At 36.8% G+C, this 21,501-nt stretch overlaps 1 protein-coding gene across 9 annotated transcripts in view; it reads right to left on the reverse strand.

Moving 5' to 3' along the window:
- Positions 1-21,501, reverse strand: part of RGS6 (regulator of G protein signaling 6) — a 684,015-nt gene that overhangs the window by 78,719 nt on the left and 583,795 nt on the right. For all 9 annotated transcript variants that reach the window (XM_074235808.1, XM_074235802.1, XM_074235801.1 and 6 more), the window contains 2 exons: positions 16,736-16,846; positions 7,111-7,236 (listed from right to left, as the gene is read on the reverse strand). In XM_074235808.1, coding sequence (XP_074091909.1) covers positions 7,111-7,236; positions 16,736-16,846 — 237 coding nt within the window. The remainder of the gene's footprint in view (positions 1-7,110; positions 7,237-16,735; positions 16,847-21,501) is intronic.

A 21,501-nucleotide genomic window follows, 5' to 3' on the forward strand; every position in this document is an offset into this window, starting at 1 on the left:
TACAAATTGTACTAAGCCAGAGAAAAATTCAAATTAGAAATATAGGGGACATTTTGGAGGGATGAGACAGAAAGATGTGAAATTATTTAGCTTGGCGTAGGGAACCTTTTACAGTCTCATTCCAGCCTTTCTTTGGGGCTTTATATTACATGATTCTCCATCATGGATGGACTCAATGCCACTCTTCCTTGAGTTCTTTGTACCATCTCCTGCTTTTCTGTAGAGTACTGACATGGGCTATTCAATCCTATTTCATTTTCATTCTATCAGAATTCTTCTTTTTCTTCAATGATCTTGAATGATCTCCCAAGTTGAAATTCATTTCTCCTCAAATTTTTTTGAGCATATCGCCTGAATCTTTCTTTTGCCCCATTAGTCAGCAATCATTTTTAATAATCACTCTCTCTAGTATTATAAATAGCAGTATATACTATATAGGTATATTTATATATGGTATATATTTATACATGTGTATATAACTTTATGTATCTAAATATATATCTATGTATGTATCTATCTACCTTTCCTTCCTTCCTTCCTTCCTTCCTTCCTTCCTTCCTTCCTTCCTTCCTTCCTTCCTTCCTTCCTTCCTTCCTTCCTTCCCAGAGTGAGAACTTCCTCAGAGCAGGGATCTCATTGTTTTTCAAGCTAAGTTTTTAAGTAGCCCAGTGTTGTTGATTGTTGTGCCACTTACTCTAATACATACTAGGTATTTAACAAGTATTTGTTAATTTGATTCAATTGAAGAGAGGGGAAACTGATAAGATGTTTTTAGCTCAACTTGTAATGAAAACACTGAGAGAAAAGAAAAGAAGCATATATTTGGATCCAGAGAGCTCCTAATCAACCCTCTCATTTTTCTCAGAGGAGAACACTGAGATCCAAGGAAGTTCAATGATTTTCCCAAGAACACACAGCTAGTATGTATTTGAACCTATATTCTCTGGGCTCCAAATCTAACTCATCTTTTCCATTGTAAGAGGAAGAAAGACCTAATTTCTCTTTATGTTTTAGATTGTGAGAGGTTGCTATCCCATTAATTTTGGAGGTGGTGGTATGTCTCAGGGAACTAAGCAGAAAATTATGTCTGAATTCTGAAAGGAAACTCCTATATGGTCACAGTCAATAGTAAAAATTGTGTGTCCTGTCCTGAAAAAAACCTAACTGCTTAATCTTCAAAGAAAATATATTATTTTCTTTCCTGTACTCTCTGGGGACAATGCTATTGTTGGTAGTTTTTCTTTTCTTGTATGACTCTTTGTGACCCCATTAGGGTTTTTCTCCACAAAGATATTGGGATGGATTTTTACTTTCTTCTCCAACTCATTTTATAGATGAGAAAATTGAGGCAAACAGGGTTAGGTGACTTATCTAGGGTCTGACAGCTAGTAAGTGTCTGAGGTTAAATTTGCATTCAGGAAGAGGAGTCTTTTCTTACTCTAGGTTCAGTACTCTAGGTATTATGGAGTTTCCTAGCTGCCCCAATGCTTTCTTATCTCACAGAGTTACTGAGAAGAAAAGTTATAAGGTAATAAAAACAATTCACATATGAAAGTTGTTATGGAATTCAAGTTATTTGAGAGTTTATTTTTGTTTTTAAGTTTCATTATCTTTGTATCATTGGTATGCACTATTTAGAATACTCAGCACATAAAAAATTAATTCATAAATGTTTGTTCATTAATTGATACATGTACATTACATACAAGCTGCTCAGGGCAGCTCTGAGAGATGGATAACATCGTATAAGCTCTGTGCCATTTTTAAAGATGAGGAAACTGACTCAGAGACTTACCTATAATGAATAGCTCAGAGTGAGAACTTGAACCCAGGCCTAGAGTCCAGTGCTTCCTTGTCCCACCTCACCACATTTCTCCATATACCACCCCACCCCCCACCATATGACATGTCATATTGCTTTTTACTCTAGCTATGACTTCAAAACATTCAATAAATCAAGATTTATTATTCTAAGATTTTATATCAAATCAAAATCAAGTAAAAGCATGTTTGATTCATTATGGTGAAAGCATTATCAACTTCCATTCTGTGCTCCCAAATATGACTGGAAATTCAACTAACTGGTAATTCAAAGGCCTTGTGGCTTTTCTAGGGAGAGATATATAGTCAGTGTTAGTTGAGTTGCATGTAGTGGCTTTGTTTTATTTCTGACATGCCACCAGAAATAATAATGTGATGTATATACACTGAACTGAGGAAATCATTAATGCATAAAGCAGATCTCCCTATTTTTCCAGTGAATACTTGCAAGTCAATGCTCATTTTGGAGGCACTCTTAGAAACAGGCCATAGAGGGACCGCTAGGTGGCGCAGTGGATAGAGCACCAGCCCTGGAGTCAGGAGATCCTGAGTTCAAATATGGCCTCAGACACTTAATAATTACCTAGCTGTGTGGCCTTGGGCAAGCCACTTAACCCCATTTGCTTTGCAAAAACATAAAAAAAAGAAACAGACCATAGCAAGGACTTCCATTTCTAGATCTATAAAATATAAATTTTTTAACTAATTTAAATAATTAAATAGTATAAATTTCCATTGTATCATCCAGACCTTTGAAAGTTATTAGGATATCCTGTATTTGGATGAAAAACAGATGAATCGAGGCTTCATCTTACAACAAATTGACAAAGATGACAAAAGGAAAAATAGAATTAGTTATTATTGGAGGACCAGCAAGGAGAGAGACAAAATAATGCACTGTTGTCATAGCTGTGAATTAGAAGAGTAGTTAAACACACACACACTTACACTCACCCATACACATATACACACAAACATCTTCGATCCAGTTAAATCACAGCTGGGCATTTATCAAGCCAATGAAACAAGAGGGAACAGTTCCTGTATGCCAAAATATTTGTAAACAACGTGTGTGTGTGTGTGTGTGTGTGTGTGTGTGTGTGTGTGTGTGTGTGTGTGTGTTAGCACAAAACCTGGTATCCAGTGACTGGAGAGTGCCCAAGTATATTGTGGTAAATATATATAAATTCTATATTCTCTTATTTCCATATGAAATGATTGAAGATTCCAAAGAAACTTAATAAGAATTATACGAACTGATAAAGAGTTAGTAAGGAAAATCAAGAGAATAATATATACAGGGACACAACACACCATAATACAAAGGAAATAACATTAAAAGACATCAGAACTCAGATGAATACAATGAGCCATCTTGATTTCAGAGAACTGAGGATGCAAAGTATCTCCCTTCTCCCAACAATGAGGTGGAAAATTTCAGTTGTGGAATGAAGTATATGCTTTTAGACATAACCAATATACCAGTTGATGGATATCCTTATTGTTTACAAGGGAGGGACTATTCAGGGGGAGACAACATTAAAAATGTCAATATATTTTTAAAAATCAAAACATTTTTTAATGAAAAAGAAAAACATGTCCACATTTTCAAAAAAAGATTGTGCTCATTTATGAATAAGGCTCTTAATAGGGGTCTGATATGTAGTCTTGTATTATCAAGAACAAAGGAAAAGACGGTGAACTGGGAAACAGAGAACATGAAAACAGGAAGAGGAAAAAAATCTGCATTGTTCCTGGCAACCAAGAGTCTCAATGATGAGCGACTGTATATTGAGCTTTTCCCCAGCTAACCAATTCTCTTGAAAGTATGGGAATAGCGATGGAATTTGGGACCCCTGAGAGAATTTAACAACTCATAGGGGAATTTCTCAACTCCAGCTGTTCCATTTTCTCTAACCTCTCTAACTCATGATTATCATTTTCTCTCCACACACACACATACGCATGCAGAGCACAAGAAAGTCCAGGCTCATTCACAAGCCCTGTGGAACTCTCTCTCTCTCTCTCTCTCTCTCTCTCTCTCTCTCTCTCTCTCTCTCTCTCTTTCTCTCTCTCACACACACACACACACACACACACACACACACACACACACACACACAATTTGGCTCAAGGTTAAATGGAGTCCTTCTTAGCATGGGAGAAAGGGGTTGGCAGTGACACACAGAGGCAGTGGCTTGATTTCCAGTTATGGTCCCCTTTGGATTCATTTGAGAAGGATGAGTGTCTGAACACCTGGCAGAGACAGACTCTCCTGCCCCATGCTGGGGTTTAAGCATACCGCATATTTCATGAAACTAATCTGGGCTAATATATGGTTTCAGTTACACCCAGAGCTTTCCTGGGTAAAGAATAAAATTATGTTTCTTATTTAGAGTGCAAGGCCCCCAACTGGACCCTGAAGCAGCTGGGCCAGTAGATGCTTCCATTTCTGTGTTCTTCACAATAACATAATACTTCCACCACCCCTAATAGTGTACAGAGGGATATACAGTATAGGATGTAGGCTGTTTACTGTGGTACTACCCAGTAAGGGTGAGAAGTGGTAGGTCAGTGAAAACCCTTCAGCAAGTTATCATGAGAATCTGGAAGGGACTCAAGGGACTGATTAAATGGACAGCAGCTGGATAGGGCCTGGAGCTGAAATGACCCTAGAGTAGCATTGCCACTCCTCCCTCCAACCCCTTCAGCACTCATGCAGACCCTGCTGTGGCTGATTGTAATGCTGTAGCTCTGCCTCTCAGGTCCCAAGATGTTTTTACTTCCAAAGCATCACCCAGCCTCTGATGACTGCCTGCTAGGCACCTCTGCTGCAACTTTCAGATCGAGGTACTTAATTGGGATTTTAGACAACCATCAAAATTTATTCAGCATAGCGTTTCAATATACTCAGAATTCAAATAGTCAATGCAACCTAGTTTATAATATATACATGTCTGTGTATACAGATATAACATTGATTTATGCTTATTCATATTAGGCACAATAAACACTTTCTTTTGAGACACAATGGCACAGGGGAGTCCCATTTCTCTTTTTTGTTCTTATCTCATTTCCCATATAGAATACCCATCCTCCTCCTTTCCTTGTCAGATTTCTACCCTGAGTCCCCCTCTTCACACTAGTGACTCTCTCTCTCTCTCTTTTTCCTAAAGAACCATCATTTTATCCAGTCATGTTTCCCCCTTATTCTTGTTTTGACTCACACACGATTTTCCCCTCTTTTTTCCCTGGTCTGCTACATTATCACTCTCAGAAATCTCTGATTTTCCTACCCACCCCTCCAACCATCTCCTCTTAAAAAATGTTTGCTAGTTTAAATTGAATTCAGTTGAACAGAGGGAAAGTTATAAGGTGTTTTAAGCTTTTTGCCATGAAAACACTGAAATAAAAGTAGCATTCTTCCACAACTCACTTTCAGATATCCTTCTATGTGTTGTCTTTCCCTATTAGAATGTAAGCTCCTTGAGGGTAGGGACTGTCTTCTTTACTTATATTTTTCTATTCATTGTGCTTAGCAGAATGTTAAGCACAATGTAAGTATTTAGTCCTAGAAAGATTCAAATGTGTCAATTTATGCAAGAATTTTTAAATGATTATTAAAATAATTTTGCTATATAATTTACTACAATTCCTCCTAACTTTATATATATACTTCATATAAAATTAATTACAATTTTACATTGAAATAAACATTTTCATCCTACTATCCCTCTGTGCAAAGATAATGCTTGTTGTTGCAACTTGGTCCTTTGAAGAACTTTTAAATTCAATAAATGCTCCATGTATCATCTGTCTATGAATCTCTCTAATTCTATGCTTACAACTCCTAGATCCAATAACAACTCTCTTACCATAAAGTGTCCCCCTACCACTCTGTTCCATGGTGCTTTTTCTCTTTCATAAATTCCTCTAACTCTTGCAATAGATGAGACAGGAACTTACAAAATAGAATGCTGGATTCAGAGTGAGGAAATCCCTGAGTTCAAATTGCCTGCCTATTTGAGAAAGTCCTTTAACCTCCTTGTGCCTCAAGCAAGTTTTCAAAGAACTTTACCTTTATGTAACTTCAGATCTTTATGGTGTAATACTTGCAATCTATGTCAAACAATTTAGCACTTTAATTACATGTTACTTTGATTTACCATCCCTCCAACAAGATAAACTCCTTGAAGGCAAAGACCAAGTCTAATTTTGGTCTTCTCACCAGCTCATAGAGTTCTTACTATCCACTAAGTGATCAAGATGTTACTTGTCAAATTGTTGATGATTTCAGATGATCTTAATTCTGAAGCAATAAATTAAATTTTACAGTTAAAAATTAGGCATGCTGAGATGTGAATACTATTATTTGTTTTTTAAATTTTCAAATTCTGTCTTGTACACCCTCTTCCACCCATTGAGAAGTCAAGAAATGATTCCCATTATACATATGAAGTTATGCAAAATGTATTTCCACAGTCATGTTGTGAAAAAAAACAATAAAAATAAAGAATGCAAAAAAAATGCTTCAATCTGCACTTAGAGTGCATCAGTCCCTTCATTCCAAGTCTTTCGGAATTGTTGTTGTAAGACTTCCACAGTTATTTATTGTTAAAATACCACAGTTACTGTAATCAATGTTCTCCTAGTTCTGCTCACTTCCCTTTGCATCAGCTCATTAAAGTCTTTCTAGGTTTTTCTGAAACCATCCTTTTCATTATATAGTACAACTTGTTTAGCCATTCCTTAATTGATGGAAAATGAGTTCTACTCTTTAAAGTTTCAAGGTATTGCTGCATTTTAAGAAGAATCATTTTATGTGGCAATTATCATTTAGAATCAATAAATAATCAAATGAGATTATACTTGTAAAGTGCTTATCACAGTAACTGGGCCTATAGTAGGTGTCTAATAAAGGTCATGCCTCTTCTCCCTTTCCATATTTGTTGAACATACACTGGGTGTAATATGATGTGAGATACAAATATAGTCCCTGACCTCTAGACATTTATAAAGTTAGTAAAATATAGTATGTATATGTGTGCATATGTGTACATGTATGTGCATGTGTATGAAGAGGAAGTATTTAAAGTTAGCTTAAACAATTGTAATAATCAACTGCTTATTAAAACCATAATATAATTAGTTTTAATATATTTTGGGAATTAAAAGAAGGCAGAGAAAAATGCAAAAGCAAAAGGGAGGAAAGAGAGAGAGAGAGAGATCCTGCAAATGTATTCATTTACATATACTATGCACACAATTCAAAACTTGTCAGAGACTTGCCTGAGGTTTTCTGAACTGAATTCCGACTCCAGAAAACGAAGGAATTGGTCTCTCCCCACTTGGTCCTTTAGTACCTCATCAATGGAGAATCCCCATCTCTTTACACGTTGTTGGCTGGGCTCTTTGCTTTAAGAATAAAAGATTTATTCATCTTTTTAGAAGAAAGATAATGGGAGGAAAAAGCACATGTCATAGATATCTGGGTTAACATTCCAAATGGGCTAGCCATCCAATGCAATTGTACACTCTTATCTATTTAGAAATCAAGTTCCTCTGTCCTGGGTCTCTTTTCTTTTCCTTCTATTCTATTTTGCTAGGTGACCTCAGCAGTCCTCAAAGATTTAATTACCATTTATGGGTTGATGATTCTCAGATCTACTTTAACCAAACTTAACCTTTCTGGGGGTCTCCAGTATTATATTTCCAAATGAGTTTAGGCATCTCGAACTAGACAGACATCTTAAACTTGAAATGTCCGAAACTGAACATATCATTCCCCAAAACTGTCTCCCACTTCCAAACTTCCCCCTTAGTGTTAATGTCTTCCTGATCTCCTAGATTTACAGCCTATGTATCATTCTTGATTCCTGAATATCTCTGCCAGGACCCCCATATACAGTTGTTTTCAGTTTAATATATCTGTCACATCCCTCTTCTCTCCTCTGATAGCCACACCATTTTGATATAGGTACACATTATTTCACACTGTAAGTCTGGTTGATTTGCTTGGCACAAATCTTTCCCCACTCCAGTACCATCCTCTTCTCATCTGTCATATTGGTCTTCCTAAAGTACAGGTCTGACCATGTCACTCCCACCCTTTCTCAATAAACTGCTCTGGCTCTCTAGCAACTCTAGGATCAAATGCAAAAATCCGCTGGCATTCAAAGTTCTTCCAAACCCTTCTAGTTTTATACCACCAGGCTCTTCAAGTATTCTTTTTTTTTAGGTTTTTGCAAGGCAAATGGGGTTAAGTGGCTTGCCCAAAGCCACATAGCTAGGCAATTATTAAGTGTCTGAGGATGGATTTGAACTCAGGTACTCCTGACTCCGGGGCTGGTGCTCTATCCACTGCACCATCTAGCCACCCCTTCAAGTATTCTTAATTCAGTGACATTGGCTTTCTTGCTGTTCTTTGAACAAGATACTCCATTCTTGACTGAGTATTTTTTTCTTCTTTGGTTTTTGCAGGGCAGTGGGGTTAAATGACTTGTCCAAGGTCACACACCTAAGTAGGTATTAAGTGCCTGAGGCCAGATTTTAACTCAGGTCCTTCTGACTCCAGGTCTGGTACTCTATCCACTATGGCATCTAGCTGCCCCTCTCACTGGATATTTTCATTAGCTGTCTCCCATGACTGTCCTCCCTCCTCATCTCCACCTTCTAACATCCCAGACTTTCTTCAGGTCCCAGCTAAAACCTCACCTTCTATAGGAGGACTTTTCTTGTTTGTTGTTTTTGTTGTTTAGTCATGTCTGACTCTTCAAACCCCAACTGGGATTTTCTTAGAAAAGATACAGGATTGGTTAGCTATTTCCTTCTCCAGTTCATTTTACAGATGAGACAAGTAAGGCAAATAGGGTTAAATGACTTGCCCCATGGTCACTTAGCTAGTGTCTGAGGGCACATTTGAACTCAGGTCTTTCTGACTCCAGATCAATCGATCTACCCACTGAACCATCTACTGCCCCAATCCCTTTTACTTCTAGTACCATCTCTCTTGATTATTCCCAACTTATCCTGTCTATATCTTGTTTGCACACAGTTGTTTGCATGCTATGTCCCCCAGGTCACTGATGGCAGAGACCTTCTTTTGCCATTCTTTGTATCCCCAATAATCAGCACAAGTACCTGGGACATATTAACTTGGTTAGTTGTGTCTGACTCTTCATGATACCATGGATTTTGTCCATGGGGCTTTCTTGGTTTACCATTTCCTTTTCCAATGTGTCCCCATTTTACAGAAGGGGAAACTGAGGCAAATAGGAGTTAAATGACTTGGTCAGAATCATAAACCAAGATTTCAATTCAGATCTTCCTGACTCTAGGACAGTTGATCTGCATCATCTAGCTCACCACCAACCATTGGTTGGCTGACTGACCTAGAACATAGATGATGAGGGAGGATCATAATTGTGGCAAGAAAACTGCTGCCTTTTTCCCATGACACTGAATTTAGTGGCTATAAACTGATTGCTCTTCTTTAGCAGCACAGAAACAATAGAACTCAGTATCTAGTTAGCATGAATAGTTAAAATAGACAACTCTTAGAGTTTGCTTCCTCCTCTGTGGGCACACCCTTGGTAAAGTTCTCCTTAGCCCAATCCTCCCTGCCCCCACACCTGCTCCATCCCACTTCATGCTGCTTGTCATGGCCTCAGTTTGTGCTACTTGCCTCAGGTGCAAAAATCGCCTATGACAGCTCTGCTGTGAAGTATAAGTATTTGAAACCACAAAGAACATCAAAGAAGCGTTTCTAAAAGGGGGGAAGTTGAGGTGGAAACTGAAACCCAGAGCAATCATCTGAGCATGGAGCTCATTACAATAGAAAAAGAAACCCCATCAAATCACAGATAACCTGTGCTTATACCATTTACCTCCAAAATACCAAGCTGAGAAATAGAGTGTAGAAATGTAGAGAGATGGCCTTGAAGTCTGGAAGAAAGGGGTTTGAGTCCCACTTCTAACACCATTAGTTCTGTGACTCTGGGCACAGCTTAACCTCCCTTCACCCCCAAGCAATTCTCTGGGATCATATATTGCTAAGCAGTTGCTGACCTCAATGGGTAGAGAGAGTTTGCTTACCACCAGTGGTTATCTACACCAATGAAAAACACAGGTTTGGAGCACAAAGAAACAAACAAATGAACCAAAACCTGGATGAACAACCCAGGTGGAGCAATGCCAGAAAGAAGGAAATTTGTATCTAGAACTTTTTCTAAATTTATTCCAAAGCATCATTCCCATTAAATGGTTTCCATGGTGATAAGGACTGTTTCTGAAGAAATGCCTTTGGGTTTGAAGCTGCCAATAACTTTAGAAACCTGGGTTTCTAAAAGCCATTAAACCATTTGAGTTGAGAACATAAGCTCTGGTGTGGATGTCATTGGGAGCTTGTATTTTGGAGGTTTAAGGCATACACTGATAAGTCTTAAAGATTGAATGACAACAGTGACAGTTACATCTGGTAACAGCTGCAGCAGCAAATTGAAGTCAGCAGGCAGGGGGAGAGGACCGCCAATCCTTGGGGTTGCTCTTTGGTACATAGACTTCCATCAATGCCTTCTTTTGTCATTCTTTATATTCCCAGCTCTTAGCCCAGTGCCCGACTTAGACAAAGTAGGTGCTTTGTCCAACTAAGATAGTCCCTTGTATTAAGAACAACACCATATTTTCTGTTTCTCCTGTTTATTTGATTTTGTAGAGGGAATGGTAGTTATAGTGATCCAGAAAATTTGGGAAACAATGAGAGAGGTGAAACTAAGAGTCATTGGAGAAGAAGCAATGAGGTACTTCAGTGAGAACAAGAACTCAGGCTCAAGAAGTCATAATGGAAACCTTGAACTTCTATGGGAATGTGCCTCTCTATGTTCATCAACTGGTGCTTATGGTATTAGACCAGGAAATTCAGTGTATGTTCTGAGAATAGTCAGTCACCAAGGAGTTTTTAAGTCTGAGTTCCCTAGATACAAGTAAGAATACCTGGCCCTAGTTTCCCCAAATGCATTCAAAAAGTAATTACCACCTCAGCTGCATGGTTTTCAAGGGGCAAGCTTTGTAAGCTTAGAAAAGAGAATAGATGATCGGTACTGAAGGATATACACAATCCTCCCCCGCCCCCACCACCCCAATGATGTTTGTTCTTTGTTTTTGAAGAAGACCAAGACAGCAGTGAGGACAAGCACATGAACTGGATTTGAGGGAGGGGGTGCTGTGCCAAGTCACTAGCCTCACTTTCTCCTCCAAAGTCATCTGAGTCCAGTGGTCAGATATGAAATTAGGATGACTGGAGGCAGCCCTGAATGTGAGACAATTGGGGTAAAATGATTTGCCCAAGATCACATAAGCTAATAAGTGGAAAGTGTCTGAGACCAGATTTGAACTCTCATGCTCCTTACTCCAAGGTTAGAGTTCTATCCATTGTGCCACCTAGCTAGCTAGCACCAGTCCTGGAGTGTCGAGGACCCAAGTTCAAATCCATCCTCAGATACTTGATACTTACTAATTATGTGATCTCAGGCAATTCACTTAACCCCAATGACCCTGAAAAAGAAATTTGTCTTAGTCTAGTTCTAAAACATACACTACACACACACACACACACACACACACACACACACAAAACTACAATTTTTATGATGCCTTTGTTGTAGAGTTATTTTCAGTTAAGTCTGATCCTTCATGACCCCACTTGGAGTTTTCTTGGCAAACATACTAGAATTGTTTGTGATTTCTTTCTTCAGTTCATTTTACATATGAGGAAACTGAAGGAAATACGGTTAAGTGGCTTGCCCAGGGTCACACAGCTAATAAGAATCTGAAGTCATATTTGAATTCATGAGTTTAGGTCTTTCTGATTCCAAGCCCAGTGCTCAATCCACTGCATCTAGCTGCTGTGTGTGTGTGTGTGTGTGTGTGTGTGTGTGTGTGTGTGTAATCCTATAAATCCTGATTAATTACAGTAGTCATTGGATTCCCTAAACAATAAAATTTTCTCTCCCAAACTCAAACTACAGGTATTTGATCATCCACATGAGCTTGTAGCATTTATTGTCCATTGGTGATCAATCATATCTTGCTTTATGACCACTCCTGTAATGCTCTTGAACAACTTTTCATGTACTTATTTTGTCTCTGCTTTCTCATCCTTGTACACAGTCTGCTGAATATTATTAAAGATAACTGAATAGTGTAGCAGGTTTCACCCAAAACAAATTTCTGGTGTACAATTTTAGCTTGACTTTGCCTGTGGTATCATACTTGCTCTTTCTTTTCTAGCACATCATAATGACCATTGCAAACCAATTCCATTCTCTTCAACAGACTAACCATATTCCTCACACACTTAGAAGGTAACCTAGATTACTATTCCACTGAAACCACATGCCATAGAGTTCTCTTAGATTCCCCTCCCCTCAAACTTCTCAGCTTTATTCATTCTCCCTTCCTTCTTCTTATGGAAGTCATCTAAGTACCTTGATCTATACTCTGACTAAGCTCACAGATTTAGAACTTGAAAGCATCTCAGAGGCTATTTAATCAAACCTCTCATTTTAGAGATAAAGAAAGCGAGATCCAGAAGAAAGAAAAGACTTGCCTAATTTCAAACTTTGACCCTTTACCCTAATCATACCTCCAGTGGATATCCTTTCTTTCTCATAACATTTTCAAACTCCTCATCTGTCAAGAAAATGCATAGATTTCCAATTCTAAAAAAATGCTTTGTTTTGATTTTTCATACTCCATTAATTTTTGTTTCCATGTCTTTCCTCCCTTTCACTGTTAAACCACTTTAAAAATTTTTCTATATTTGTTATTTCTACTTCTTTATTACCCACTTCTCAATTTCTTAAAAATTTTTATCCCAACTAGTCAATTTAAACCCCTTTCAAACCTCACCAATGATCATGTTCCTAATCATTTAATACAATATCTTTTTTGAATATTAATCTTACCTGACCTTTGCAGAATTTCACATTGTTTATCAACCTTTCTTTTTGGATATTCTCCCCTTCCTTGACTCCATAGACATCATTCTCTCCTGGTTTTTCCTCCCATTTAGCTAACCTCTTTCTCTATCTGATTCATTAGTATAATGTTCTCTTTCTTAATGCTTGAAGGTACACGTTCCACACAGTTTTGTCCTAGGCCTCCTTCTGGCATTTTTCTACACAATCTTATTCATTTCTGCCATTTCACCTATTTTCCCTTTAGGTGACTTGTAAAATTTTGCACATGAACTGACTGAAAGTGAAATGAGGAGAACCAGGATAAATTATAAATGGTAACAGCAATGTTCTAACATGATCAACTGTGAAGACTTGGCTATTCTCTGCAATACAGTGATCCAAGAAATCTGTGATGAAAAATGCTATCCATTCCTAGTAAAAGAATTGATCAAGTCTGAATATAGATCAAAGCATATTTTTTCTTTTATTAGTTTATTTTTTCCAATTACATGCAAAGATAGTTTTCAACATTCATCCTTTTGCAAGCTTTTGACTTCTACATTTCCCCCACTCTTCCTCCCCTCCCTCCTTTTCAAGGCAGCAAACACTTTGATATAGGTTCTATGTGTACAATTATGTTTAATATATTTCCATATTAGTCATATTGTGAAAGAAGAATTAGAACTAAAGAGAGAAAAAAAATCCATGAGAAAAAAAGAAAAACATAAAAGAAGTTTTTAAAAGTGAACATAGTAAAGCATAATTTTAAACTTTATTTTTCTTGTTTTTGTTATTTTCGGTCTGTTTTCTTTTACAGCATGACTAATATAGAAATATGCTTTGCCTGACTACATATGTAAAACCTACATCAAACTGTTTGCCTTCTCAACAAGGGGAATTTGGGGGGGTGAGAGAATTTGGAACTTAAATTTTTAAAAAAATTAATATTAAATTAAAATTAATATGTTTAAAATTAAAAAAAATTTAAAACTGAATCGTAAAACCTGCTTTTACATGTAATTAGGTGAAAATGAAATACTAAATAATTTTTTTAAAAACTTCATTTTTAGTCCTGCCCTTCCTTTTGAGTTTCAGACTTCTTTGTCCACTGCTTATAAGCTATCACTACCTGAATTTCCAGCCCCACCTCAAACTTAAGCTATGGAAAAACCACATTTATCTTTCCCCATATTTCTTATCCTCCATCTATTTCACTGTTTGTTGGGGTACCATACCATTCTTTTTGGTGATTATCTTCAATTTTTCCTCTCATACCTATTCAGCAATCAATTCTTATTGAATCAATCTATGTAGCATCTTTTGAGTCATTCCCTCCTCCCACCCCCCTCATTAATAATCAATATGGCATTCTTGAAAAAAGATCATGTCAGATTAACCTTATTTCCTTTTTTCTTTGAGGTTAGACTACTAGACTGGTAGATCAAGGGAAGCATTGAAACAATCTCTCATGCCAACATTATAAATAAGATGGGAAAGAGAGAGAGAGTCTAGATGACAGCACAGTTAGATTCAGAACTTGTTAATTAACCAGGTCCAAAGAGTAGCCATTGATTGGTTGATGGTAACTAGGAAGGACGTTTTTAGAGGAGTGCCCCAGGGATCTAGCCTTGACCCTGTGTTGCTCAATATTTTTATGAATTATTTCAATGGAATCATACAAGGCATGCTTATCAAATATGCAAATGACCCAAAGTTGAAAGTGGCAGTTAATATAATAGATCCTACACAGAAATAAGATTCAAAAAGATTTTTTATACCTCACAAGATTATATTTAATTGGAACACCAGCAAATCTACAGCTAAATTAAAAACATCAGTCAGAAAAACATTAGTGAGATGTTAAATGAATGCCCTTGGAGAGGGAAAGATTGGTGATTCTAAGTGTCTTGAGTCAACAGTATGAAATGGCAACCAAAAAAGGCTAAACCTATGCAACTAAAGTGGAGCTACAGTGGATAGAAAATTGAACCTGGAGTCAGGAAAACTCATCTCCCTGAGTTCAAATCTGACCTCAGATATTTATTGATCTTAAGGAAGTCACTGTTTGCCTCCATTTTGGTGTTATTGAAGGATCCCAAACACTAGAAGGTTGAGGGATGTCTCCTGATATAAAAATGCCCTTGATTCTTTATAATATTCTTCAATTTAATACAAGTGTCTCTAGACCTTCAGAGATGACATAATAGTTCAGGGAAAAAGACTTTGACCCCTCTGTTGTACCTGTTATTTTTATGGTTCATGAACTATGGCCTACTACTGTCTTTGTCATAGTGGTTCAGGTCAGATTTGGGGTGGCATTGACTGAAGATGGGCTCCTGTTTCTATGCAGGATGGAGAGAGTTATCTATTTTAATTATACAGAGGAAGAAGAAAGAAGAGGAAAAAATAAGAGGAAGAAAAAGAAGAAGAAGAAGAAGAGGAAGAAGAAGAAGAAGGAGAAGAAGGAGTAGAAGAAGAAGAAGTAGAAGAAGAAGAAGAAGCAGAAGCAGGATAAGAAGAAGAAGAAGAAGAAGAAGAAGAAGAAGCAGGAGAAGAAGAAGAAGAAGAAGGAGGAGGAGGAGGAGGAGAAGGAGGAGGAGGAGGAGGAGAAGATGAAAAAGAAAAAGAAGCAGAAGGAGAAGGAGGAGAAGAAGAAGAAGAAGAAGAAGAAGAAGAAGAAGAAGAAGAAGAAGGAAAAGAAGAAGAAAAAGGAGAAGAAGAAGGAGCAGAAGAAGAAGAAGGAAAAGAAGAAGAAGAAGAAGAAGAAGAAGAAGAAGAAAAGAAGCAGAAGAAGAAGAAGGAGGAGGAGGAGGAGGAGGAAGAAGAAAGAGAGGGAGTGTGCTAAATGAATAGTCCTATGAAGAGAGCAATAACCTTATTAACCTCTCTTATGAGATGCTACTAGGTTCATGGATGAGGTCTAATATTAAGGTCTTTTGGGCTCAGGGACCAAAAATTAAGTTAATTTAGAGTGATAAGTGATCTGGATAGTTGGGAAGAAATAAGACAGTTATTTGAGTTCTGCTAAATTGAGGCTTGCCTCTTCTCTGACTTTTAAAAAAACAAAGAAGAATCAGGAACAGGTATTATTTAATGTATTGTCAGCTCTCATGTTTCCATATACCTTTTAAAGCCTGATATAATCTATTGGTATGGTAAATGAACCCTAAGAACTATCATTCCCATTAGATTGTTAAGTCCTTGAAGGCAGGGCTGACTTTTGCCTTTCTATTTCCTGATGTATATTGTTCAATTGTGTTCAACTTTCTGTGATTCTGTGTACCAACTGACAATGGAGTTTTCTTGGCAGAATAATGGAGTGGTTGACTGTTTCCTTACTTAGTTTTATACAGATACAAGATTACAGGACTTGCCTAGGATCACACAGCTACTAAGTGTCTGAGGTCAGATTTAAACTGGTCTTTTTGATTTCAAGTCCAGTCCTCTATCCACCTCACCACCTAGCTGCCTGGTGAATAGCAGATTCTTAATAAATACTTCTGACATTCAGAAGTATAGTTCAAACCCTTTTTGAACCAGGAATCCCATATAAGTCATCTGTGTAAGACTCTATCATGTCTCTAAGGTTATTCATTCAATTAAATAAATATTTAGTATATGCCTACTAGGCATGTTGACACTCATCAAGTATAAGATAGGTGTATGGCATACAAAGTATATTGTAAGAAATAATGGAAATCATGCTAAAATTCAGATCTACCAGTCTAGCAACATTGTCAAAAAGGAAATTAATGTATTCTGACATGTTTTGTTCTTAATCAATTCTTCAATAATCCTCATTAGCCCAGAGACAATGGAAAGCTTCCTTGAAGAGCATTATTTGATCTCCTGGAATTTCCACTCCCCCTCCCTTTTAAAAAGATTAATTTGCTGTTCTCTCAAGTTAATATTGTTACCATTATTTATTATTGTTATTATGATTATTATTACTTTACCTCATCTCTATGTCCCATAAAGTGATGTCATCACTGATCCACGGATTAGAAGGTTCAGCTGGAGTTATCAAAGGATCGTATTCCACGTACTGTTCTGTGTAAGCAATTAAGCTGCAGCAGGGAGGGAAAGGAGAGACAGAGGAGACAAAGTCACCAATCACCATAGCAATGTGATGTCAGGGTCACAGTCTTGCACTTCAAATGGTCACTGCACTTACCTCAGCTAGATGCTGGGAATGAGAAGCAATTAGCAGGAGTCTCCATCTCATTCCCCAAGCAGTGAAGGGGTCATTGCATAGAAAAGGGAGCAAATAGCTCAAGGTTTATTTCTTTCTATCTCCAACTGGGTTCATGTTCATTCCTTTAAGGAATCTGAGATCAAGTTGAGGTTTTAAAAGATAATTGACCCATTATCACTTCACTTCTCCATAGTTAGAAGAACTAGAGGGATTCTAGCATAGGATATACAGTATAATCTCCAGTATCAGAGAAGTCATTGTCTTTAAGACATATATATCTACTAGGAATAGAGGACAATAGAGACTTTTAAAATAAAGTATAATGGGTCTTGATGGAACTATTTGATTGACCCATTTCAATGTGCCAGCAATGTCATACTCATATGATCACTAAAATTGCTTATATATGATAGACTTGGGCAGGATACACACTTTTAAATTTAATCTGTATTATTAATATTTTCTCCATCGCATGTCTAAACAATCAACAGAACAACAGAACAAACCTTGATTTGAGGTGCTTGCTGATTTCTGGGGTATAAATGGTCAATTGGAAATTTAACAATTACCTCTCTATTGAAGTTGGTCACTTTGGTATTCCCTGCCCCAACATGAAAGGAGTTGGGCTGACTATACAAAATTAAGTTCAACTGAATCCCCAAAATCTATTAGGAATTTCTCCAGTCAAAATCTCATTTCACATTCCTGCTTAAGCAATTATAAATAAAAAGGCCTCTCTTTAACCAAGCTTAGAATAAACAGCTTTCAAAGTCTTTGGGGAGTGTCTATATTTGCCTTCCCTTTATATCATCCTCCCCTCTTCTCTCCAACTCCTTTCATTTAACCTACAATTCAAAAAAGAGTCATAAGGAGCCATGGATAGTTGAACAGATAGCAGCAGGTTAGTGCTAAGCATTTGTGAAAGTTCCTTACTCTAACAGTGAGAACTCTAAGTGAAACTTGACCCAGAACAGAATTTCCACAATACAGTGGAAAGATTGTATTTCCATTTAAAGTACCTGAGATCTAAACAGATCTGCCATTTATTTGACTTTGGACAAGTCACTTGACCTCTTCTGGCATTAGTTACTTGACCTATAAAATGAAGGGGTTGAACAGATGGTCACTAGCATTAATATAGAGCTTTGATATTGACAAAATACTTTACAAACATTATTTCATTTTTATCCTTACAATCACCTTTGGTAGTAGATGCTATTATTATCACCATTTTATAGATGGGAAAACTGAGGTCAACAGAGATTAAATGACTTGCCCAGGATTACATAACTAGTAAGTGTCTAAGGTAGGATTAGAACACAGGTCCAGCACTCTACCAAATTAAGTGCAGGCTCCAAGTCTTTCTTGTAGAATAAAAAACAAGGAGCACACATTTAAAATAAAAGTGCTCATGAAGGAAGACATTGCCTAAGAGTCCCCATATGTCTTGTCCTAGCCCTGAGGAACATGTATTTCCTGAAAAGTAATTTGACCAGTCTTATCTGACTCTCCATGACCCTATTTGGGTTTTTCTTGTTAAAGATACTGCAATGGTTTGCTATTTCCTTCTCCAGCTCATTTTACATATTAGGAAAGTGAAGCAAATAGTTAAGTGACTTCCAGGGTCACACTGCTAGAAAGTCTCTGAGGACAGATTTGAACTTGGGAAGATGTGTCTTTTGATTTCAAGCCCTTCTACCCACTGCACCATTTACCTACCCCTGAAACGTAAAAGGATATGCTGATCTGAAGAGGGTTTAGGGGCTATGTGTGACAATGAAGTCTAACAACTACTTGAAAAGAAAGTATTTTATATATTTGTTCTTTTAAATCAAATTACATTTCTTTAGCATTATAAGAGAAGTAACAGAAGGCTAAGAGGGGCTTACAGAGAAGACTTAAATGGTCAGCTTGTTTCAAGAGAATGTCAAGGATAAGGATTTTTCTGTTTAAAACAATGTAGGAGCTAGGTTTATTCAAGCTGGAAAACAATGGTTTATAAAGGCATGTATGTGAATGAGATTAATGTTGGAGTCCTTGAGAATTCTAATAGATAGGATGGGAGTTATAAGGTCCTGTATTAACTTTTAATTTATTAACTTTTGGGGTAAGTTTATTAGCTTTCCTCACTTTGGGGGACAGGAGGAGGTTTACCCAGTCATCTTAAGAAGGAAGATTGATGGTTTTGTTAATGAGTCCAATAAATAAAGGAAAATTAGGGGCTGGTTCAGGAGGAAGGACTCCTGAGCATTAGAGGGTTCTCCATGGAGGACAAAAAAAACTGAAGTGCAAGGAGGTGACTTTTACTGGTCAACTCAAAGAATAATCTTAAAATGTCAAAAAATAATTAATAAAATGTGATGTAAAGCTGTGGAGGTAGCTGGTATCAAAGGCCCTAAGTATGTACTAAGTCAGAGAAATGGTGCATTGCTTTAGCCATCTTAAGAGAAATAATAGAATGTGCTAAGAAGAGCTGGTGTGGAGAAAATGACTGGATTAAGAGGTGAGCCTGGATCAAGAGACAGCATTTGATAGGACAAGGAAGGATTTTCTGTGTAAAACCTTGTGAAATGTGGGATACCATCTAAGCTAGGGAGGTATAGTCTATGAGAACACTGTGTGAATGTGACTAGCATTTCAAGAGTGAATGGTCACACTAAAAAAAGAAAAAAAAGAGAAGTTCATAAGGACCCAGAGATGAGGATGTCTAAAAAGTTCTTAGATGTGTGCAATGGCAAAAAAGACATTCTAAAAGAAAAACTGCCAGCCTTAAAAATTAACTTAATGAATACAAGTCAGTTGGGAACATGAAATGAAAGTAGAATGGAAAAGAACCTGGAAGTCAGAGGTTCTGTATTCAAATCCAGAATCTGCAACTTTTTGACTTTTGTTCATGACATATTTAGGATTTTCTTAGCAAAAAACTGGAGTGGTTTGCCATTTACATCTCCAGACCTTTTACAGATGAGGAAACTGAGGAAAATAGGATTAAAGGACTTACCTAGTAAGTCTGAGACCAGATTTGAATTTATAAAGATGAGCCTTCCTGACTCCAGGGCCAGTGTTCTATCTGCTATGTAACTAAAGGAACTTTAAAGGTCATTGCATGCTACCTTGAAAAAAGCTAGAAAAAACAGTTGAGTTTTTATATTTTCCATCTGTTATTTGCCAAATTCCTTAGCATGTATTGAGAACATGATAATGTAATGAACATGATAGATGCATTTTGTGGAGAACAAACCTGAAAATGGTGAGGATAAGCAAAGATGGAATGTAGTTTTCAGAGCATGGGGAAGTACATTTCACAGGCAAACAGATACAATGAAAGTGAGAGAGGAGGGGATGGGAATGTTTTACAAACATTTTCTCTTTTGATCTTCAGAACAATTATGGACGATCATTAGCTCCATTTTACAGTTGAGGAAACCAAGGCAGGTGGAGGTTAGATGACTTGCTCAGGATCATACAGATATAGATGAACTTGAACTTGGATCTTCTTTAGTACCCTGTATCCGCTATACTATCTAGTTGCCTAAATAAGAATTCTGGGAAAGTCACAAAGTGAGTATTTTAGAAAGAAGATATATATATATATATATATATATATATATGTATTTCTATATATGTATGTATATATATAAAAGATGGATCTATATACAGATAATATAAATTATATATTACATATATTATATATTATGTAATATGATTATATGTTGCATAATCTATAAGTATAATTTATATTATGTGTAATGTTTACATGTTTATATATTTATATAATATAAAATATTTACACACTATAATTAGCATTTATATAATATCATATATGCCATACAATACATAATTACAACTTATATAATATATATGTACATATATACATATATATGTGAAGATTATTTTAAAGTTTAAAAAGACTCATGAATTAGAGGTCATTGACAGAAAACAATGTAGGATAGTAGAAAGAACAATGAATTTGGAGTCAGTAAGCCTGTATGAGAATCTTGATTCTGTTGCTGCCTGTTTGAACTTGGCCGAATTATTCTCCTCTGAGTCTCGGTTTTCTCATATATAAAATTAAGGATTGGGACCAAGTGTTCCCTTAAGGTCCCATCTAGCAATAGCAATAGATCTGGAAGGACAATTCTCATTAAAAGGCAATAGGAAGGAAAATTGGAAACCAAGGTAACAGTAAAAATCTTTTGTCCCACAGATCTTCTTTTGATCTAATAGCTTCTATCATGTGAAGCATAAAGCAAAATGAAATCTGGTTAAGATAGAAAACAGTCAAAACTGTGGCAATGTACAAAGGAAAGGAAATGAAAACTTGGCATGCCAGTCTCATTAGTTTTGATTATAAAATTACTTGACATTTGGTTACATACAGTAGCATCTTGTAGGCTACAAGGTCCCTAGAGCATTTCTTATCTTGTCACCCCAGAGAAATCTGTTCAATAAAAGTACTCATGAGGATAAGTGAGATAATATATGAGAGAAAAAAAAAAAACAGGGCCACTCCAAGTCCAAGCCATC

Source organism: Macrotis lagotis, chromosome 4, assembly GCF_037893015.1.
Source record: "Macrotis lagotis isolate mMagLag1 chromosome 4, bilby.v1.9.chrom.fasta, whole genome shotgun sequence".
Lineage (NCBI taxonomy): Eukaryota > Metazoa > Chordata > Mammalia > Peramelemorphia > Peramelidae > Macrotis > Macrotis lagotis.